Source organism: Lytechinus pictus, chromosome 16, assembly GCF_037042905.1.
Source record: "Lytechinus pictus isolate F3 Inbred chromosome 16, Lp3.0, whole genome shotgun sequence".
Classification (NCBI taxonomy): Eukaryota; Metazoa; Echinodermata; class Echinoidea; order Temnopleuroida; family Toxopneustidae; genus Lytechinus; species Lytechinus pictus.
The window spans coordinates 17,836,744-17,858,042 of record NC_087260.1 but is presented as its reverse complement, the minus strand read 5'-3'; the positions used below and the strand labels follow the sequence as shown (position 1 = coordinate 17,858,042).

General features: G+C 38.4%; 2 protein-coding genes across 2 annotated transcripts; both read right to left on the bottom strand.

Annotated features, from left to right (window-relative positions):
• Positions 1-317: 317 nt before the first annotated feature.
• Positions 318-6,196, bottom strand: LOC129279085 (E3 ubiquitin-protein ligase TRIM71-like). Its single transcript, XM_064111539.1, has one exon. It carries the CDS (start codon positions 6,035-6,037, stop codon positions 3,863-3,865), a length of 2,175 nt encoding a protein of 724 aa, XP_063967609.1. The 5' UTR covers positions 6,038-6,196; the 3' UTR covers positions 318-3,862.
• An 8,162-nt stretch (positions 6,197-14,358) lies between these two features.
• LOC135157058 (uncharacterized) lies at positions 14,359-19,125 on the bottom strand. The gene is made up of 2 exons (XM_064111523.1): positions 19,012-19,125; positions 14,359-18,118 (listed from the first exon to the last, which is right to left on the bottom strand). The coding sequence occupies exon 2, from the start codon at positions 18,107-18,109 to the stop codon at positions 16,439-16,441; it is 1,671 nt and encodes a 556-aa protein (XP_063967593.1). The 5' UTR covers positions 18,110-18,118; positions 19,012-19,125; the 3' UTR covers positions 14,359-16,438.
• Positions 19,126-21,299: the final 2,174 nt, after the last annotated feature.

Genomic DNA, 21,299 nt, shown 5'->3' with positions numbered 1-21,299 from the left:
GACTTTATGTAGAGTTTCAATCTTCTTGTTCTTTTAACTCACTTGAGTAGGAATAGTGCACACTGTCATTATCTCGTACTCCTCATTTTGTCCCCCCCTCCTCTCTCAAGTGTTTGTATGTGTGTGTAGTTGGATGGATGCATGGTGATTGAGTGTAAAAGAGACAGAATAAGAGCAAATGAGATAGACATAAAAGAGAGAGAGAGAGAAGGGGGGGGGGTGGAGGAGGTATTGGACATTAAATAACACAATGAAACGGAAGATGAATAAAATGATTTATAAAAAATGAAGACACAAACAAACGATGAAATAATGAAGAGGAGTGTTGTTTATTAATTTAGAAATAGAGGTCCTTAATGACAGAATGAAATGTTTACTTATGGAATCTGAGATTGGTACAGTGAATAAAAGGAACATAGATTAATAAATCTTAATATTTGAGTTTTGAAATGTTTAACATATTCAGAACTACAGTCTTAATCGATATATGACACATGTTAGGGACGAATTAAAAAAGGTTATAAATTTAAAACATCTCAATCGAATAGAAATAAGATACCCCAAATCCTAATTGCGTAGAATGTTCAAAAGACTGTACGGGTACTTGATTTTGGTGAAGGGGGGGGGGGGGGGGTCACCCTCCAGCGGTAAGATTAAATCCCCCCAGTTTTTCATGAAGGACTTATCAAAGGTGAGAGAATATAATTTCCACTCTTTAACAGAAGTCAATTCCACTCTGAAAAGTCAGTTATGTATTTAGCTTGTCAGAATATTTTCTTATATAATTACGAATGATACAGTATTAGTGTATTCAGAACAAATATGGAGATACCCAGTTTGGGTTTATACCTAGTTATCTAGCAACACGAGCTTGAGGCGTGTTTTCGTTGAACGGTTTGAGAGATTTAAAAACCTAAATTATTGGAAAAGGAGTGAAAGCTGTTTCTTTAGATGAAATGCTTAATTAAGTCATACATAGTATGCATTTATGATGCTGTAATTATGACACTTCTTTCTTCTAAAAAGATTGAGTGGTCTTCAGGGGAGCGTTTCATGGAAGGACCTGTCAGAAGTTTCATCCGGCAAGTACTGTTTTATCCGACAGTTACTATGGTAACGGTACCTCTAAGCCAATCAGAATCAAGGAAAGTTGTCAGACCTGACAACGACAAAAATGTTGATGAAACACTCCCCGGGAAGAGGCATAATCCAGGCCACACATTGAAAACCTATTGAGAGACCAATTCCTTATTAAAAGGCACTTTTTCAGTTCATAGTTAAGGTGATATTCCGAGAACCCATTTACACACATGCCTATTCATTAAAGCATTATGTCTTTGGTATAAGATGGATTATGTATGTTGCATAAAGGGGGGGGGGGGGGGGTGGCGGACAATGATATACAGTAGTACATCAGGCAAATATATTTTAATCCTGCCCGGGGGAGTTTTTCATGAAGCAAATAATCAATGATTTTCAATGACTATTTAGTTCTTAGCCAATCAGATGCAAGGATTTGCATTTAGCTTATTGTCCGTGAAAATGACCGATCTTCTGTGCCATGAATTGCTCCCCAGAACAGCACAAACACTGCAACAAAATCACGAAAATATTTCAAAATATCAAACTCAATACTGTATATCCTCATTAAAGTTGGAAGACCATTAATAAATCTCAAAGTACGAGATCAACTTCGTACCAACGTAGAACTGCTCTGATCATTTTACAAAATGAAATTGCTTAAAATACCATTTGAATTTTGGCCGAACGTTAAGGTTGTTTTTGTGTACAAACTGGCACAGGCATCAAACGCAATCAAAATAATTAGTTAAACCAGTCTGCCAGTAACATAGATAATGTGCTTAATGGTAATACTCAAGTAAAGCCAAACGAACTGAATGATGTTATAATTAATTATAATGAATTGCAACTAAATGTCATAAACCGTCCCTAAATCGGCTGCCTGCCATATACATGAAAATGAAAACACGAAATTCATAGTCATATCGACGATTAATGGGACTTCCTGGAGCGTAATGAAATGACATTAAACGTACACCTTAATACACAATGGAGGTCCTATAGGCCTATTCTCATCAGAAACTTGTTACTGTGCTAGGGAATTATTTGTTTCTTCAACAAGATGAAAGCATAATGAAGACCATTTATGAGGGCTAATGACACTTAAGCACGAATTATTGTTATTTCATATTAACAGAAATTGTATGACAAAGATTTGCAAAGGAAGCAAAAAGTTTGTTTCTCCTGAACTACGCCAAAACGCAAGCTGAAGCTCAACCCCAAATTGAATTCATATTTGATGAAATGTATACAGTTATATGAAATTTTCAGTCAGAAAACATTCAATATTTGACACAATGTACCAACACATTTTCTAAGTTTGACAACATCATACAATTGGAAAAGCGCATGCCAATTTTTGATATTTTCCCGCACATACATGAGAGTAATTCTTGGAAAATCCATAAAGAAATTTGTCCTTCATATTTTTTTCCATTGCGAATAACTTCCAAGCAGTTAATTTACTTAAGTGTATTTCTTGGAGAGCATATTGTTTTTTTACCAAGATATCAAGAACTGATTACACTGACTAGATAGGTGAACACTAATTACTAGACCTATATAGAATAACAAGTGTTAATTTAGTAGACTTGTTTGCAAGGGAAAGTTTGAGAAAGAAGAGGTAGAACGAGACAATTGGGTTTAGTACAATAAATGTTTGCATTTAGACAATTCATAACAGATGTATCAATATTACATTATGCGTACTACATTGAAAGCAACAGTATGAGAAAAGAGAGACACTAAATGCTGATTTTGTTCATTTTCTCCTCCGACATTGATCTAACTCAAGAATGCATGTCCTAAATAAAATTAGAAGTTGCATATCTAATAGACCTATGCAGTTTCGTATAAATGGTATACCATCATCAGATTGATCTAAGAATACATAATTAAAATCCTAACCCCTTAGTTTATGAAAAAAGTTGATTCCCAAGAAAATTATACTTTCTTCTGATCACTTCCAAACTTTTTAATTACGCCCTTTATTCAATAAAACACATAAAACAAAAATCATCAAATTCATTGAAGGAACACTGTACCAAATGTTCTTGTTCAACCAATATATGTAACATCGCAGATTCCCTTGAAAAGCTATCCATATTTCCGTATAGACAATCAACATCAATTTCACAGTCTCACCTACGAAACCACTCTCGTCCGATCAAAGATATTACGTTATTTCCAGTGACGTACAATCGGTCGGTTTGGAATCGGTTTTGTTGGTGTGACTGTCAGCGCTGACGACTTGCAGTGGTCAAAACGGCATAATGCCCCCGGGACCGTCTTCACTATTTTGGCGCCTTCTACCGAGGTGAAGTGGTAAAGTGGAAACTATAGTCTCAAGGTTATTGAATATTTGCAAATGGTCTAGCCTAGTCGTGTCGTTGCAAATAATATTCTTGCAGTAAAAGTACATGTATATATTATCGTTTTTATCCAAACAAAATATAAAATATAATTAATTCTTCGGACTCCCATGGATGATATCCATAAAAGCAATTAAGTTTTGGATACAGTCGTCAGACTTCAACCACTGATTTATGAAACATAGGCACCTACAATGTAAATTCTTTAATCTGCAGTGATATATCATGTTTGTATCTTTTCAGTCAAAATGCATTAATCTGAAATGTTCACATAGTTCCCTTTTCTTTAAAATCTCCCTTCATAAATTTTTTTTTGTATTTTGATAGAGAATTAAGTGTTTGACCCATGTTCCTTGATAAATCATTGGATGAAGCCACACGACTTTTGCAGTCTGCTTTTATGAATACGCCTATGGGAGCACTTCAGGGGATGGTTTTTCTCTTGGTGCTACAGTAGCCACTTTTCCATCAACACCGGTAGTTGTGACCACTGCAGCCGCGCAAGCTCCTGTAGGTGATACTGCTAGGACAAGATCGGTGTAGCTGTGCGATTCCTTCTCAAACAGGGTATCCACCTGCATTCCCTGAAAGGTGTATCGCTGTAGCGTCTTCTTGTTGTTTCTGTCGGACCATAGGATGTAAAGCAACCGGTCAGCGTCACACCCGATGGCCACCTTCTTCCATTGCTCGTTGTGGATGGAACACAGTGAATTCCCGTAATGGTCTAGGACGGATACTGTGGCTGGTTCATGTGCAACTGCAATGACCTCTGGCCCCATGTGAGGGACGGCGATGCAGGTTGGGGAGATATCATCAACGGTCAATGTTTTCTTCAGGTTGCCATCGGACCGCAGGATATAGATCTTGTGGTTGTCGCGATCAGTGATGTAGATGTTGTCCTCGTTGTCTGTTGCCAAGCCCGAGATACTTCGTTTCACTGGTAAATCATGAGATAGCTCGCCTAGAGCATCCCCGAGGACGTACAGCTTTGCATCAGTGGTCGCAATGACGAAGCGATGATCTGACAGAGCAGTAAAACACCTGATGCTGTCGTACTGCAGAGTTGGAAGCCATCGGGTCCAACTGAACGAGGTACAGTTTGGGAAGCTGGTTGCTGTCTGTTTGATAGCTGCGAACACAGCGGGACATTTAACATCCTTGGCATCATAAATTCCCCTAACGGTGGCCGAATAGGATTGTCTACTGCTGCTGTAGTAGCCTTCGTATCTCTTCCCTGCATCTCGCGTGTCAAGTTTGTAAAGTGTCTCAGTACCGGTCTTGACATAAACTGTCTCTGGTCTCCCTCCAATGCATTCAGCTTGGACAATGGCCGACATTCTTCCATCCCGCGTAAACAGAACATCTTTTGGACCATTCTTACAAGCCACACTCGACGAACTGCGCTCTCTGCAGCTACATCCTATGGACACCTTACCGATTTTTGCCTCGAGAGGTGTTACGTGATAGTGCAGACGATCGATGGATTTCCTTATATTTTTCAGCTTCTGCTCATCGGGTTTTTCAGCTAAGGCTCTGTCCATGGCTTCTCTAAGACTTTTATACATAGAGGCCAAGCCGACAAGATCCTGCTCATTCTCTAGGATTTGCTTCGTCAGTGATAAACTCTTTTCCGCTAGTGACTTAATGTGATGCGTCTTCTTCCTCAATTGGTTCAATTGCTTTGTCTTTTCACCTAGATAATCACAAGCCACCTTCTCCATTTGAAAATGCACTTCTTCAACCCTGCTGCTGTAGTCGACAACGGCATTCTGTATGCTTTTGCTGGTTGTCTTAGTCTTGTCTATGATATGGGTTTCCAAGTCATCAACCAAGTTGAGAAATTCCGAGAACTCCCCGGATTTTTCTGTAACCTCTTCTGTACGTGAGCTTAGCTCTTCACGAATGGTTGGAATAAAATCCTTCAGGAATTGGAGCTGGTGACCCTGCTCTCGGTTATGATCTATCAGGGTGCAATCATGGCAAATGGGCTCAAGACAGGTCACGCAGAAAATCTTCAGTTTTTCGTCAGCATGCTTCGGGCATAGCATGGAGTGATCCTTGCTCTGGATGGTGACTTTCCCATTGAGCAAGTCAGATATTTTAGCGACCGTGTGTGATTGGGTCAGTCGCAAACCAGCATGAGCCGCGGAGCAGCGTTGGCAGAGGACCTGGCAGCATTCTCTGCAGTAGGTAAATGGTGAGTCCGTAGAAGCAGTTTCTCCAGATTCAGTGCATCCGCATGCCTCGCAGCGATGTGCCGAACTAGCAAGTTTGCGTTCTCGGGTTTCCTGTTCTTGAAGTGCTTCTACTAATCGGGTAGCTCTGAAGTCGAGTCTCAGTCCTCGAACACCAGAGTCCGGAAGGGCAGTATATTCCTTGCAGAGGGCGCACTTCAAGCTGCTGTTGCCCGACTGAGAGGAGTCGTCTTTCGAGTCTTTGCGGTTGCGGATGCACTTCTCCAAGCACTTCTCGCAGAAGCTGTGCAAGCATGCCAGTATACGCGGTGTATCCAATTTGTTGAGGCATATTGCACACTCAACTTCCTCCGAAACAACAGAGTCTAACAAAGAGTTTAAGGATGCCATGACGATCCCTTCTTTTATACCAGATTAAAATATATTCCTTAGTGTCAGTGAAGTGCAGAAAGTATATATGTACACGTATTTACACAGGGCCTTCATATAAAGGCCTACAACAAGGAACCCATGGCGGTCAGTTTATTATGTAGCATACAATGTACACCCGACTGGTATTACTCGACGCTTGGATGTCTAAAGCAGAAATGAGAGAAGCAAAGCAAGTGATAGTTATTGGAGGATAAAAATAGACGTAGGCCAACTCATCTCATTAACACAGACTCGGGAAGCGAAGGGCGGAGGGTCCCAACCTCTACTACTTACTCCACGCTCTCTTGGAGAAAGTTTTGTTTATGGTCGGAAAGAGCACCATGTATCTTTTATAATTAAAAAACAGTTATTCAGAGGCATTTCTGTATTTTTTATTGCAGTTATCCAGTCCTATACTGAAAGATCTGCACAGATTTTTATTTATAGGGTCTAATTTAATTCAAATAGAATACCTTTACAATGGGCATTTACATTTAGATTTTCTATTCTAGTTGCCTGCAACAAATAAGGGGGAAATAAATACAAATTAAAAACATTTTTTAATAGTTTAACTGCCATTTTCTGTTGTTACGGCCCCCTGTTCTATGGCGCTGCCATGGCAGTAAAGAATTCGTTTAAAATATGAAAGATATGTCAATGTTGATTTCGGTATTCCTGATCATTACCAGGGGAGTGTTTCATCAACATTTTCATCCGACAAGTTGTCAGATCTGACTTCTTTCTCTGATTTTGATTGGCTGAGCTCACTGTTACTATGGTAACTGTCGGATAAAATGGGACTTGTCGGATAAAACGTCCGACAAGTCCTTTCATGAAACGCCCCCCTGAATACTAACGAAAATATCAGAAAAGATAGGTAGAGATAGAGATAGAAATAGAAAGAAAGATAGATATACAGATAGATAGATAGAGATGGATGGATAGATAGGTAGGTAGGTAGATAGATAGATAGGGGAGAGGGGGGAGTGGATGTGTACGTGTGTGTTTGTGAGTAAGAGAGAGAGAGAGAGAGAGGGGTGAATGATAAATTCACTGTCACGTCAGCGGTAGATAGTGAATTGTAAGTATAGCAACATCAAGTTGATTTAAACATTTTTGTTTGTACGATCGAATATAACTTTGACACGCCAATCAATCTCAAGTCTAAATCATCTCTTTGACCTTTAAATGATTGTTAGTGTGGATCATTAAATCATCTTTATGAAAGCATGTTAGTGTTCAGAGACAAATATAATTAGTACGAGTCAAAGCAATGACGAATGGCATATATTTACAATGAAGAGGCCCCAAACCGGTGACTAACATAACTCACAGTCATTCAAGATATTGGTTCTCTGAATATTGCATCTCCACTGTTCATTTTTAAACAAAGTATTGGTACTAGGCTTAATAATAATTGGTACTATAGGCTTATATTTTGTATAAACAAACTGAAATCATCAGAAATATAAACTAGATACTTTGATAGCTATTATTTTTCTTTCTTGAGCATGTTTAGTAGGCCCTATTTGTTAAATTTTCCCATGCTTAGCACATCTCGGGAGAGTCCCCCATCATTATTTTCTCGTCTATCCCTTACCCATTCATGACCGGCTACGCCCTCCCGCTATCCTCCCTCGACGACATAACAGGAATACCTGAGACGTATCTCATCGGTACACCCTCTGTTTAACCCTCCCACTTCGATGTGTTCGGACGAGAAATTATAGTCTGTCGTCTCGATGACATTTGTCAGAGACAATTGCCGCCTTTGTGTAGTTGAACTATATGAAGCGATTCATTAATCGGTTAAAGGGGAGATCTGCCTCGGTATCAAGTTCATACCGAGGACATAATGCAGAGTCTGTATTTTCATCACTTTATAGGAATTTAACATCCCAATGAGGTAAAACTCTTTCATTTGGAACTATTTTGTACTATAGATAATGTACTTGATAAAGTCAATCCATAAATACTCTTCAAACTTTAAGATAACAGCCGTTATGAACTTGAAATTGTTTGTTTTTCAGTTGTGTTTCAGTAAATTCAGTGTTTTCATTTGTACATCAAAAAGAAGAGTGGACATAATATCGAACACTGAGAAACACCCAATTGAATTAAGGGAGTAATTTAGGGAGTAAATTGATTATTAAAATAGAGGTTCTTTCCTAATAATTTATAATTAAGGTCACATTTCTTTTTTTGCAGTTATTATCATTTTATTTTACAAGAAGAAAACATGATATACAAATACAACGAGACTATTTCGTCCAACACATCTACATTGCTAATATTATTATACTTTTCAAGTAATATACTTTAGGTAAATGGAGTTTTCAAAAGGGAACAGATGACCGTCATTAATTTCACCGCTGCTATCGTGGCCAAAGTTAACGACGCCTGAGGCAATTCATCACTGATGATTATGGTTATGGTATAAGCCTACGTTATACTCACAATGGACTTCAAAAGAAAGAGCAACTATCATAATTATATTATATTCCCTCGTTTCAGTACCGCCCAAATTCTTGCAAATTTGTTTTTAAAAAAGAAAAAGAGTTATAACTTGTTGTCATCCACTATCCATCACATTTTTAGTATTACGCTTATTTTCCTTTTCTCCATTCATTCATAGTGAGGTTTGTTGGCGTGGTCTTGGCCTTTCAATAATAATAATAATTTCGTTTATTTTACTGTGTATATTGATTTTTTTTAAATGTGTTTCTTGTACAAGTGATTATATCATGTTACGTTAACTGCATCATCATTGTAAACGTGGAATCGAAAGTGGAAAAATGAATGAATTGAATAATGGGGGGGGGGGGGGGAGAAAATGAGAGATCCGAATGAAAGTAAATGCAATTAATTTTCTCACACGATTTACACCATTTCCCCTTTCCAGGCCCTTCCGTATATATAAGTCTGAGGCCGGCGTTTGCGCTGCTGTACTCAGTCAGACCAACGGAACCGGCTCCAGACCGATCAAATATAATACATTATGTCCAATGACTTACCATCGGTCGATTTGGAGTATAGGCTTTGTTAATGTGACTGTGACGTTGTCAATTAAAAACCAACGATACCCCCTGCCCAGTTAGACATTTTGGCACGCTTCTCTGAAAACTCACCGGGAGGACAATTTCCCCCCAGGGACTTGCACCTTGTCTTCGAAGGAGTTGTTATTTGGGTATGAAAGCCGTCCTCCTGGAGAGCCATGCTCTCCTGCAGTTCTCCTGGAAATAATGTGCTCTATAATAGGAGGTGGTTCGTGGGGGAGGGGTCATACCTGGGGAGTTTCTCTATGCCGATAGAGTAATCTTGGTGAAGATTCTGAATAAATGGAGATACATAACATAAAGGGGAAATTAATCTTGAAATCAAGACGGTTTGCATAAATCAGGAGAGGAGCCAAGCCACCCCCGACGAGGGGGGGGGGGGGGTACACGGAGTAAACATGTCCCGTTTTGACCACTCGATCACGCGCACAGTGATGGGGATGAAATATGTCGCTTTCGGAATGGAAGACCCTTTTTTGCCTGTCAAATTTGCTTAGAGTGAAAACATGGTACGATTTGTATTTACTTATTTCATTAAAAGTTACTTTTTGCTTCTTATTTTTTTCAATATTTATTTCTGAATTCCTGGATACACCCTTAGAATAGATTGAGTGAATACGAACAAGGACAACGCAGTAATCGAAAGAATATCCGTTCATGTTCTTCATTACAAGTATTCAAAATAAAGCTAAAAACATAGCTGTTTTCTCATTAATACCCCCTTCATATTTTTGTAAGCACTTGGAGAGCAGAATTTTACTTTTTTGGTCATATTTTTGTAAAGCGCCGTGAGCATGATAATGGAAAGGCGCTATATAAATATTTAATGTATGTATGTGTGTGTATAGTGTAATATCATTATCATAATCGTTTTAATTGCTTTAATGCTGATTAGGCTTCTCTATATAAATATTTGATAAGTAAATAAAAATAAATCATAGTTACAGACACGCCAAGTTTTTTTAATGAAATGTTAAATACATACAGTACATGCACATATCATGCAATAAGCCTACTTTCTTTCACGGAACGTTTTTCCCTTTCTGAAAAGGTAATGGCAATTTAACACGGCCAATGAGGAAAAAACGTTACTCCAGTCATTTCCTTACTGCAAAAGTATGGTCAAATTATTAACCCTGTCCACTCACAGCGAAAACACCTCCGCCATTATGTCAGTCACTACGACAGGTGACTCGTCTTCTTAAGATACAGATATACTGGTACCGTGACTATTTTTCTACGCATTTGAGGTTATTTTGCGCTGAGGTCACTTCGCAAGGACATGTGCACACGGTGCACGCACCCCACTTGCTTAAATATACCATAAGGCTGTGGTTAACCTTACACTATAACAGACTGCAAATTTAGTTTCAGTTTGGTTTATTTCATTTCAATTCAAGTCAATTTAACAATAAAAGAAATCATTACAAAGATATAATTATACAAATATATATAGTATGGCAATATGACATGAATAAATAAAAATTTACAGTAGACACTAAAATGTAATAATTATGTTTACTCCATAAGTAGACTAATTCAAATTTTATTGACATGTATTTACTTATAACTAAGACTTTTTTACTGTTCATACGAGACATGGTATACCAGGCTGTACAAATTGTCTTTCTCTGACTGAATATTTTTGAGTGAAGTTTTATTCTGCAGGCCGATATATGACCAGGGTCCCGTAACACAAAGATTAGCGATTGATCGTAAGCTTGATTTTCACGATTGATTGTACATTGTAGTCCGTGCAATGAGTCGTAGAAAAATGATCTACGATCATTGCTAAGCTTTGTGTTACGGGCCCCTGTGCCTCAGTCACACAGGCAGAACCTACTCCAGACGGCCGACCAAAGCTATTACGCTATTACCAAAAGAAGTACCATCTCGATTTGTAGTCGGTTTCGTTGGTGTGGCTGTATCACATGTCATCCTGTGGTGAATCCCTGTACAGTCGTCATAATCGTGTCCTCATCGAAGATAGACTGCTACAATGTATGTATCTGTTTTATCTATTTGAGGTCACTTACGCGCGCACCCACAAACTCGTTAACATCACAGGGCCTTTCAGCAAATATTGGCCTAACAAGTTCACGAGGAATACCATTAAATTAGTTCATCTGCATACACGGTCTTGCATATCAACAAATGATTTACTGGTCGTTTTTTTTTTCGCCATAGACTCCAGTGAGCCTCGTCCAATAACATGTATTTAGGAAAAGAACGGGAATAGATAACACTGTGAATAAAAATAAAGGAAAAATTCATTTTCTATGTTTGTTCATTAAAAAACAAATGTTCCATGGTATAGGGAAACCATGAATATCATTTAAAGTTAGTATATAGCACTTGCATTCTCGTTACAAATTTCGTTTCAAAGAGAGGGAGGAAGAGAGTGATGACATGAGAGAGAGAAAAGAAAGACTGATTATAATTTTTCACCTTTTGAGACATAAACATTTACAAAAAAGAAGATTCATATTTCCTAAACGCAATCATTAAATCATTTATGATTTATAATTGAGTAGACCTAATCAGAGTAATAGCCAAGTTAACTCGAGATAAATTTAATGAACAGAGGGGAGAAAGAAGCACTTAAAAAGTTAGCAAAGTCCGTAAGAAAAGTACGTTATGGCAATTCATACTAATTTCAGTGAAATTTCGATTCTCTATAATTATGCCACACGAATGAAAATGAATTTATTCGTTTTCAACGTTATTGAGGTGATTCAATATCGTGTTAATTATTATGGAATAACTATTTTCATTTCATCTTTCAGTTTATTTCATTTCTTGCTAATAGTCAGGGGCCTTAGCAAAATTTTGGGGAAAAAAGTGCAATTTTTTGCATGTGGGTCCCTGGTATCAAAAGCATTAATTCTAGATAGGGTGCCCCGAAATCAGTGAAGGGCATCCTATTTAAAAATGCTAATTTATGCAAATTTTACGCAAAAAACTCATAATTCACCATATCTCACCATAAATAATTTTCAAATGCCCAATTTTTGTGTATTTGGGTCTTCTTTTGCTAAACATTTAACTGTAGGTCGATTTTTATAGAATTGGTGAGTAAGAATCAATTCTTAAGGTTAATTTATGCAAATTTTATGCAAATATTAAGCAAAAACACATATTTTATCATATCTCGACATATAGAATCGTCAAAATCACAATTATTTTTCCACATGTGTCACTGGTTCCAAAAGCATTAATTCTTGATAGGATGCCTCGATATCAATGACTGGAATCCTATTTCATAGTGCTAATTTATGCAAAATTATGCAAAATCACACTATTCACCGTAAATTACTGTATATGTATAGTACAGACCTAAACTTTTCTAGAAGCCTTTTTTTTTGGGGGGGGGGTATTTGGGATTTATTTTGATGGGGCATCAAATCTAGATTGATTTCTGTACAGTTCCCGAATCAGAATCAATTTTCAATGTTAATTAATGAAAATTTATGCAAATAAGTGTAAAACACATCAACTATCATATTTCGAGGTTTTAAACAGAGGGACGAGCACAACACTATGTATATGAGACACTGTTACACAATTCATTCATTATGGTGACTTTCCATGCGACCAGAGGAGGGTATCATGTTTAAAATGCAAATTTATGCAAATTATAAATCCTTTCTTTCCCAAGTACATTTTCCCCCTGTCAGAAAGAGGAGGGTATAATGTCAGAAAAAGCTGTCCATGTTTGCCCCTCTGACAACTATGTACATTTTTTCAGAACAGGGATACATCAGATTTGAGCAAAGAGACCTGATCATTCTTCTTTTTCTGTCGTCCCTTTGTTGACGGTGACCTGAATAATTTCAGTGATTTTTCTTTATTGGCTTATGAAATGATCTCTATCACTAAAACTAGGGTAACACCAAAACCAAATTCTCCCAATCAATGTCAGACCGAATCAGAGTCACATCGGTCTGGAATAGGTCCCAAATCAGAGCATTATTGACTTCCCAAAATAATTGTCCAAATGCCTCCCCAAATTCAACCGAATTCCATCCGAATACATCCCGAATGTGGCTCGAATAAAAGTTGTCGTGGCCACATTCGGGAGTATTTTGGAGGATATTCGGCTGGTTTAAACATTTCAAGACAAGCAGAATCCCTCCACGAATGTTCTCGTATAGGGAGTGGGAGAACAGAATAGTTCCGGATCCTTCCGAATAGATTCCGGGAGCTCCCCGAATCGGAGACGAAGTACCGAATCCAGGCCATTCTGGGCAGAATAAAAATTTGTCCGAATTTGTTCGGGAGAATTTGGTTTTGGTGTAAAGCCCCCATCACACTTATTCCGAATCAAGCAGAATTGGCCTGAATGAAAGGACTATTGTTTGACCACCAATTGGTCATTTAAATCTACTTCCAACATCGTTCGAGAATACCCCTCGAATGTTTTGAACATGACCAAAACCTTTGGGACGGCCAAAAGGAATGACAAAAATATTTCGAATGTACTCAGAATGCAGTCAGAATATTTAGAATGCCCCTAAAATGTCCAAGAACGTAGCACGAATTATCAATCTGACTCCATTGCGGTTCATTTTGACTAGTGTATGATGATACACCTGGTCAATTCACTGAATTTCATCTCCAGTTCCCGGGGGGGCCACTTCCATTGACGAGTGGATACCATGCGCGACCATGTGGTCTCGAAAAGCACCCTAAACACGTAATTTCAATATTCTGAAAATGCACCCCTTAACAAGTATTGGCGTGTGAAACCCTACCCTTAACAAGTATTGGAAACAAAACGATAATCTTGGCAAATATTCCCTGAAATGAACCCCTAAACAAGTACAGGAATGTTTTATTGTTACGGGCCCTTCGGTCGTCGGCTTTACCTTATTTGATTTAGTACGACCCCACCTTCTACACCTCGTGCAAATCGGACTCTAAACACGAAGTGTTGGGGCAAAATGGACATCCTTTATAATACATTTTAATTTTGTTTTATCATTCCCGCAAATTCGACCCTAAACACGTAATTTTCCTAGCGAAATAGACACCCTTTTTTCATTATTTTTGTGTTTTTGACACCCTTATCACGTTACGTACGTAACGTGCCCTATCGTGAAAAGGACATCCTTTTTACGTGTTTTTCTGGTCGCGCATGGTATCCACTCGTCAATGTAAGTGGCCCCCCGGGCTCCAGTTTGATGAATTCAGAAGTTCCTCCCAAAAATTTCTAGTTTTTTTGAATATTTTTTCTTTCCAGCTTCTGCTCGATTCCTGCTGATTCCGAATAAGTGTGACGGGGGTATTACCCTTGCTTAAACCCCCGTCACACTAGAGGCGGAATTAGCCGGAATGCCGTCGGAATGAAAATTCTTGGTACATTCCTGGATATTCGAAGCGCATTCTAAAATTTCTGACTGCATTCTGAGTGCATTCCAGACATTCGGGTCCATTCTTGTGACCGGCCCGAATGTTTTGCTCATGTTCAAAACTTTCGAAGTGCATTCGAAGTGGAGAAATATCGAACGACATTCGAAGTGCATTCTGACTGCTCTCTGACTGCATTCTAAATATTCTTGCTGCATTCTAACAGCATTCTTAATATTCTTCCTGTGTTCCGACTGTATTCGAGCTGCATTCGACAGTCAATACACCCGGAATGTGCAAGAATCAATAGAGGCGGGATCAAAGGACGCAAGTATTCGAACGACATTTTTGCAAAAGTAGTGAAAATTTCAAATTCCCTCCCGAATGTGGCACGAATTTTGAAAGTTCTTCATTCCGGCTGGTTCTGCTCGATTCTTGCTGATTCCGAATAAGTGTGACGGGGGTATTAAAGCTAGGGTTAGAACGGAACTGAATCAGCGGTGAATCAATTCATATACACGTATTCGGGTGGTTTCAGGAATATTCTGTCTTGCCTTCGTAAATGCGAGAAAATTTGGGAACATTCGATGAGGAATTCAGCTCATTTTGAAATGTTCAAAACCAGCCGAATACCCTCCAGAATATTCCCGAATGTGACCACAACAAATTTAATTCGGGCCACATTTGGGATGTATTCGGGTGACATTCGGTTGGATTAGGGGAGGCATTTGGAATTTTCTTGGCAGATTCGGACCTATTTGTATCATTCTGGGCATAACTGTCCCGAACCGTCTGAGCTCGGCACATTCGTTCTGATTCGGGTCCACAATCAGGCCATCGTTCGGCTGTAATCAGAGATATCGGGTCACATTCGGCTGGATTCTGGATGCAGGTTTTCTTCCAGATTTCGGCCTCTTTTCACTGTAATATTTGCTTAGTCATTGGAATACAGCTTCATATATAAATTATTGTCAATTTACATAATATAACACACTTTTGCATGGAAACAGGATTTTCAATATGTTTTGCTGGTAAAATTGAAGCTTTTGAGCTGAAAGAGGTACTTCAAATTAATGCTTGGCCCCTTTTCCACTGTTAATACCCTTTGGAGTGGGATAATTTATACAAACATGTATAAAATAATTGCTAATATACATAAATCAGCATATTTTGCATGAAGACGGGACTTTCAATAGCACGTTTGATAGGGAAAATTAAAACTATCGATCTGATAGAGATTTTCTTTAAGTTTGGTTTCTTTTTAATCCTTTTTACTAATTTTTACTTTTCATGCATAAATTAATTGCTAATTTACATAAATTAACATATTTTTGCATGAAGACACAATTTTCAATATCATGATTGATAAGGAAATTTAAAGCTATTGACTTGAAAGAGACTTTCCTTAAGTTTGGTATCTCTTTATTTACTTTAATTAATCAATTCCTATTGGCATATGGCTTCATGCATAAATTACTGCTAATTTACATAAATTAGCATATTTTTGCATGAAGATGCAATTTTGAACACTATGTTCTGTGGGGAAAATTAAAGCTATTGACCTGAAAGGGACTTTCCTAAAGTTTGGTATGTCTTTATTTAATTTATTAATTAATTCCTATTGGCATATGGCTTCATGCATAAATTACTGCTAATTTACATAAATTAGCATAAAATTGCATGAAGATGCAATTTTCAACACTATGTTTTGTGGGGAAAATTAAAGCTATTGACCTGATAGAGACTTTCCTAAAGTTTGGTATCTTTTTTATTAACTTTTATTAATTAATTCCTACTGGCATATGGCTTCATGCATAAATTACTGCTAATTTACATAAATTAGCATATTTTTGCATGAAGATGCAATTTTCAATACCATGTTCTGTGGGAAAAAATGAAGCTATTGACCTAATAGTGGCATAGGGAAAGTTTGGTGCTTTTGTCAACTCTGTCCCCAAAACTTCAAATTATGGGCCTAAGGCCCCTGACTATAAGGGTCATCCGCACTCATTATGGTGAAAAAGAAGAGCTTGTTACCATTGCATATGTATAGTTTCTTTGATTCCAGTACATCCAGATGAAATTTAAGGCGAGGATCTAGTTTGTGCAAGTCGTAAACCTCTTCTTGAACTACACCGCCCGCCACAGAGAACCGGCACACGGCAAAGTCCTTGCTTGTCTTGTCCAGGTAAAGGACATACGCTGTCCCGGTTGTTTTGTCTACGCAGACGCTGGCTTCAGTCCCGTTTATCTGGTTGATCTTCCTTATCTGAGTGCCTTTTGGGTCTAGGACAGTAAAAGTGGTCTTCCCTTGTTGCTTCACGATGATGTGACCTGAAGTCAACGCCACGAATTCCTTGACTCCATCGATGTTTATTTCAATAGAGTGCCTTTGGTGAATCGTCATTTCTGTCGGTTTGATGATGAAGGCACGTCTTTCCCTTGCCAACGCAAGAAGGTTTTTGCTGCACCCCACTGCCAGTTTCTCGAAAATATGCCCGGGAAGGGAGATGTCCTGAATGTATTGCCATTGGCGCGAATAGACGCGCAGCGAAAGCCCACCATCGTCAAGGCATACGATTTTCCCATTATGGGATACAAGATCAGCAATGGGCAAATCGATGTCAAGCTGTTTGACTTTTTTGTCCCGAAGGGTCACGCGATAAGCAGCTTTACAATGGATGTCAAGAACAGCTACCTCCTTGCTATCGATGCACCGTACCTGAGGATTCCTGATCTTTTGTGGCAAGGTGATACTGTCACTCATATACCACATGCTTCTTCTATATCCCTTGACAAGATCGATGTCATTTTTTCGTTCGTACCTGATGCCGTGAATAAAATGTTCAGCGATATCCATGAGGTGGATGTCGACTGAGAGCCGAAGTGTAGCTTCCACATCTCCAAGAATAGATTTGATATCATCCATACCGCGATCGCTGTCGCGAAGAAGTTGTTCTATCCGCTCGGCAATCGTTAAGGTGTCCTCTAAGCATTTGTTCAATTGCTCTTTGACCGTTTTCACCAGACGATCAGCCCTTCGTTGACCTTCGTCTATCTGTTTAAGGCATTGCTCTGCTTCGTTTTCGTTCTGGATATCCTCTGCACCTGCTCCTACACTTCGCGTTCTTCTGTTTTGTCCATCATCATGACGTCTCCTCTCGTCTTTCTTCCGTCCTTTTCCCTTCTTGGTTGATTTGATAGCCTCTTTGATCGTCTTGAAATGTGTATCCAGCTTGGATATCGTCCTTTGCAATTTAGCCTCCTGATTCCTCAGCTCTCCATGTTTGTGCCGGACCTGTTTGAGGGATTCCTTCAGCCGAGAAGCTGCTTCTTTCAAGACATCTTCGACACCCTTCAGGGTGCAGCCTTGGTGATCCGTGGATGACTTACACTCCTGGCACACGGTGGCATCATGGCTGGTGCAGAACCAACTAGCTACTCGATCACGATGGTGGGTGCAGAACGTAGTTCCTCGCTGTTCACCACGAGGTAAAATTACACCCTCGTGGTTCTTCCTTTCAGCGCAATCTGGACAGAGATTCATAGGCTTTCGGATGCCGTACGATGCGACATCCTCACTAGTTCCGTTGGATGGACATTTTGGATCTTCACATCGCACTTCAGTTGAAGAGAAAGAGGCCATTTAGGCGATCTAAAACAGAAAATCACCATTAAAAAGGAAGTATCAAATCGAGCTAACTGCAGTTAAAAAAAGTCATCTCAACAAACAGTTGCATATCTATAAATAATCTATCATCTATTTTATCACTCCCAATCCAAGTTGTTCAAATTTATAGTAGGTCGACATTTTCCATTTTAGGGTATTTGCTTCTCCAGGGGATTGCGACTGGAGCACCCCACTGTGCATGAGTAATATTATGGTGAAAATTCTAATGATTCTAGGCAAAATAATAAAATTTACAGTAAAAAAAGACCTCTTGCAGACTTTCTAGTATATTCTTAAAATGTTGGGCAGCATACTGTCCACACACTAATTGGTTAAAAATTTATCCAACTCTGGGTAGTTTTCAACCAATACTGTGTATTTTTCACCCAAAGCACACATTATTGGTTTAAAACTACAAAAAAATTTGATAATTTTTTTATCCAATTGTTGTTTGGACAGTATGTTGCCCAACATTTTTAAGAGTGTAATGTTTAAGTTTAAATCAAAATGACTTGCTTCTGTTTGGCTAAAACGGTTTGGCTGTAATGTATACTTACCTGGATCGTATACGGGAACCTGTACGACTCTAGTCTAAATGATTAGTAGCAATTTCTTGTACAATTTCTAGCCGTTAACTAATCATAGTTTGTTTAGATAATAGGCTTTGTCAATCATACATGATCCAGTCGTAGTCATTAATATTATATAGAAAGCCGGCTAATTTGATTTATATGTTGGATAATGATGCAAGTGAACAGTAGCCGAGTAAATGTTACTATTTTATATCGTGCGAAGTAATGAACAATCATGATAATAAATGAAATGTGCAATGCTTAACAATCAAAAAGGTATATTTTGATATTAATGTAAATACACACCTGAGTTTACAATGCTTGTATTCTCTGGAGGTTCGCCACGTTTCCCTGTTAGTAAATCCAGTGGAATTAGAAGTACACAGGTTATTAAATTGAGGAAGTGACGTCGGTGACAATGAAGACGCCAAACTTAACAAGCGATGTTCCATAGGTACCTGTTCCATAGTCCAAAATATATGATAGTCTCTGATCAATGCAGTCTAGATTTATTTTGGTAAACTGTAATTTCTCTTTTTCATCAGCACTCATATATCTTAACAGTTTCACATTTTGAATGAGGGTATCGTATATTACCTTCAATTACATTTTCTGGAAAAGTCCTTTTTAATTTACTAAGCTGTGTTAGGTTTTGTTTTGGTTGTCATTTTCATTAAACAAATCACTTCTTAAAGAGATAGCTTTAGTCAGGATTTACCCATGGTATGTCAACTTTTGTTTTTAGAAGTATTCATCTTGCAAACGGTATGCTGGTGACCGTGTTGCAATAGAATAGAGAAACAACTACATGCAGGACTTTTTCATGACAGGGTTTTTTTCCAAAATAAAGTGAGGATATTTTTTCATGACGTAAGTGTTAAGTTATCATTGTTGTTTTTTCTTTATAATTCTGTTTAGGTCAGTTGGTTGAGTTCTGTTTGTTCAATTCAGTCTGGAGATTTTTCAAGGAGGGGGGCGGGGGAGTTCGCCAGCTATGCATAGAGTCAAGATTCTACGGAGCCCCTAAGGTGACCACCTGACATGTTCTTTTCTCCAAATCGTTCCCATGACTTTAAGCCGATCCCAAAACTTATAACGCGTTACATTGACTTATATTGTTTCCCTTGACTTACGTAACACATTCCAATGACTCAGTGGCGTACATATGGGGCTTAGGGGGGGGGGGGGGGGTGCTTGTCTACACCATTTTTAACGACTAAGAAAAAAAAAGGGTAACGCAAAGAAAATGATTAACAGAAGGGTAAAATATGATATTATTTGAATATTATGTCAAAATTTACCAAATTGGATTTTTACGCCATATCTGGTCACTCAAAATGCTTGCGGGCTCATTACGCCACTGCAACGATTTATATAACTCGTTCCCTCGACCTATAAGTCGATCCATAGTCGAGGGAACGAGTCGTTGGAACGAAGTATAAGTCGAGTGAACAAATACATTATGTCCAGGGAACGACGCGCAATCCGAGGGAACAATTAGAGGGAACGACTTAGGGGGGGGGGGGGGGGACTCCCACGGTGTCATGTCGCAGTAGAGTCCGCAAGATTCTTCGAAGGGAGAAAGAAAAATAAATGAAATGGGGCCCTGATCGCAGACTAAAAGTTTTGCACTTTGATCGCAAATGAAAAGATGTTTTTACCATTTTCTGTAATGGGGAAAAACCCTGTCCGCTCTTGAAAGTTGAATAGTTGCATTCTTGTCCCAGCCTATGTAAATAACGCGCTGAAATGAACCATGAAGACGAGTTATGCTTAAGTCATACACAGTAAAAAAAAAACGCTGTTTACTATATGAACCTTACAGTAATTGTTTAAACAGTTTAAACAAGTGTTTAAATCTTAAGCAACAAAGTTTAATTTTCAATATCTAATCTTCAATAAATTAAACATGATTGTTTAAACGGTTAAACAAATACTGTAAGGTTCATATAGTAAACAGCGTTGTATAAAATCTTAAACAGCGTTTTTACTGTGTACCAACGAAACCGACTCCAAACCGACCGATGGTATGGCATTGGTAATAACGTAATAGCTTTGATCGATCTGGTGTTCGCCGGTGTAACTGTATATACTCTTTAAATGCAAAAGAGCTAATCTGGTCCCTAATCACATTCCTCTCAGAGTGAGACGATGGACTAGTCGTTTTGGAGTAGGATTTGCATCATTTGAGAGTGCATTATAGCTCCTTCTGGAGTGAAAATTTCTAAAAATATACACTGTTCACTCTAGAAGGGCTATAATTCACTCTCAAAAGATGTAAATTCCACTACAGCATACGAATAGCGCCACCACTGCTCATAGCCAAGTCCAAGTCGACTTGGCAATCTCAGTTTTGGGGATTGATAACAGAAGTCTTCATACCTCTACACACTGTTAAAAACGCGGTTTAACATTTTAAGCATATTGTTTCAACCCGTCACTTAAACAATTACATTTTAAAATTTAAACTTTTGAACAATTGTTGGAAACCTTTATAAAAGGTTAAACAACTTGTTTAGAAGTATATAAAAACAACAAACTTGTTTAACATTTTAAACAACTTGCTTGAAAGTTTAAATCGTAGAGGAACGGGC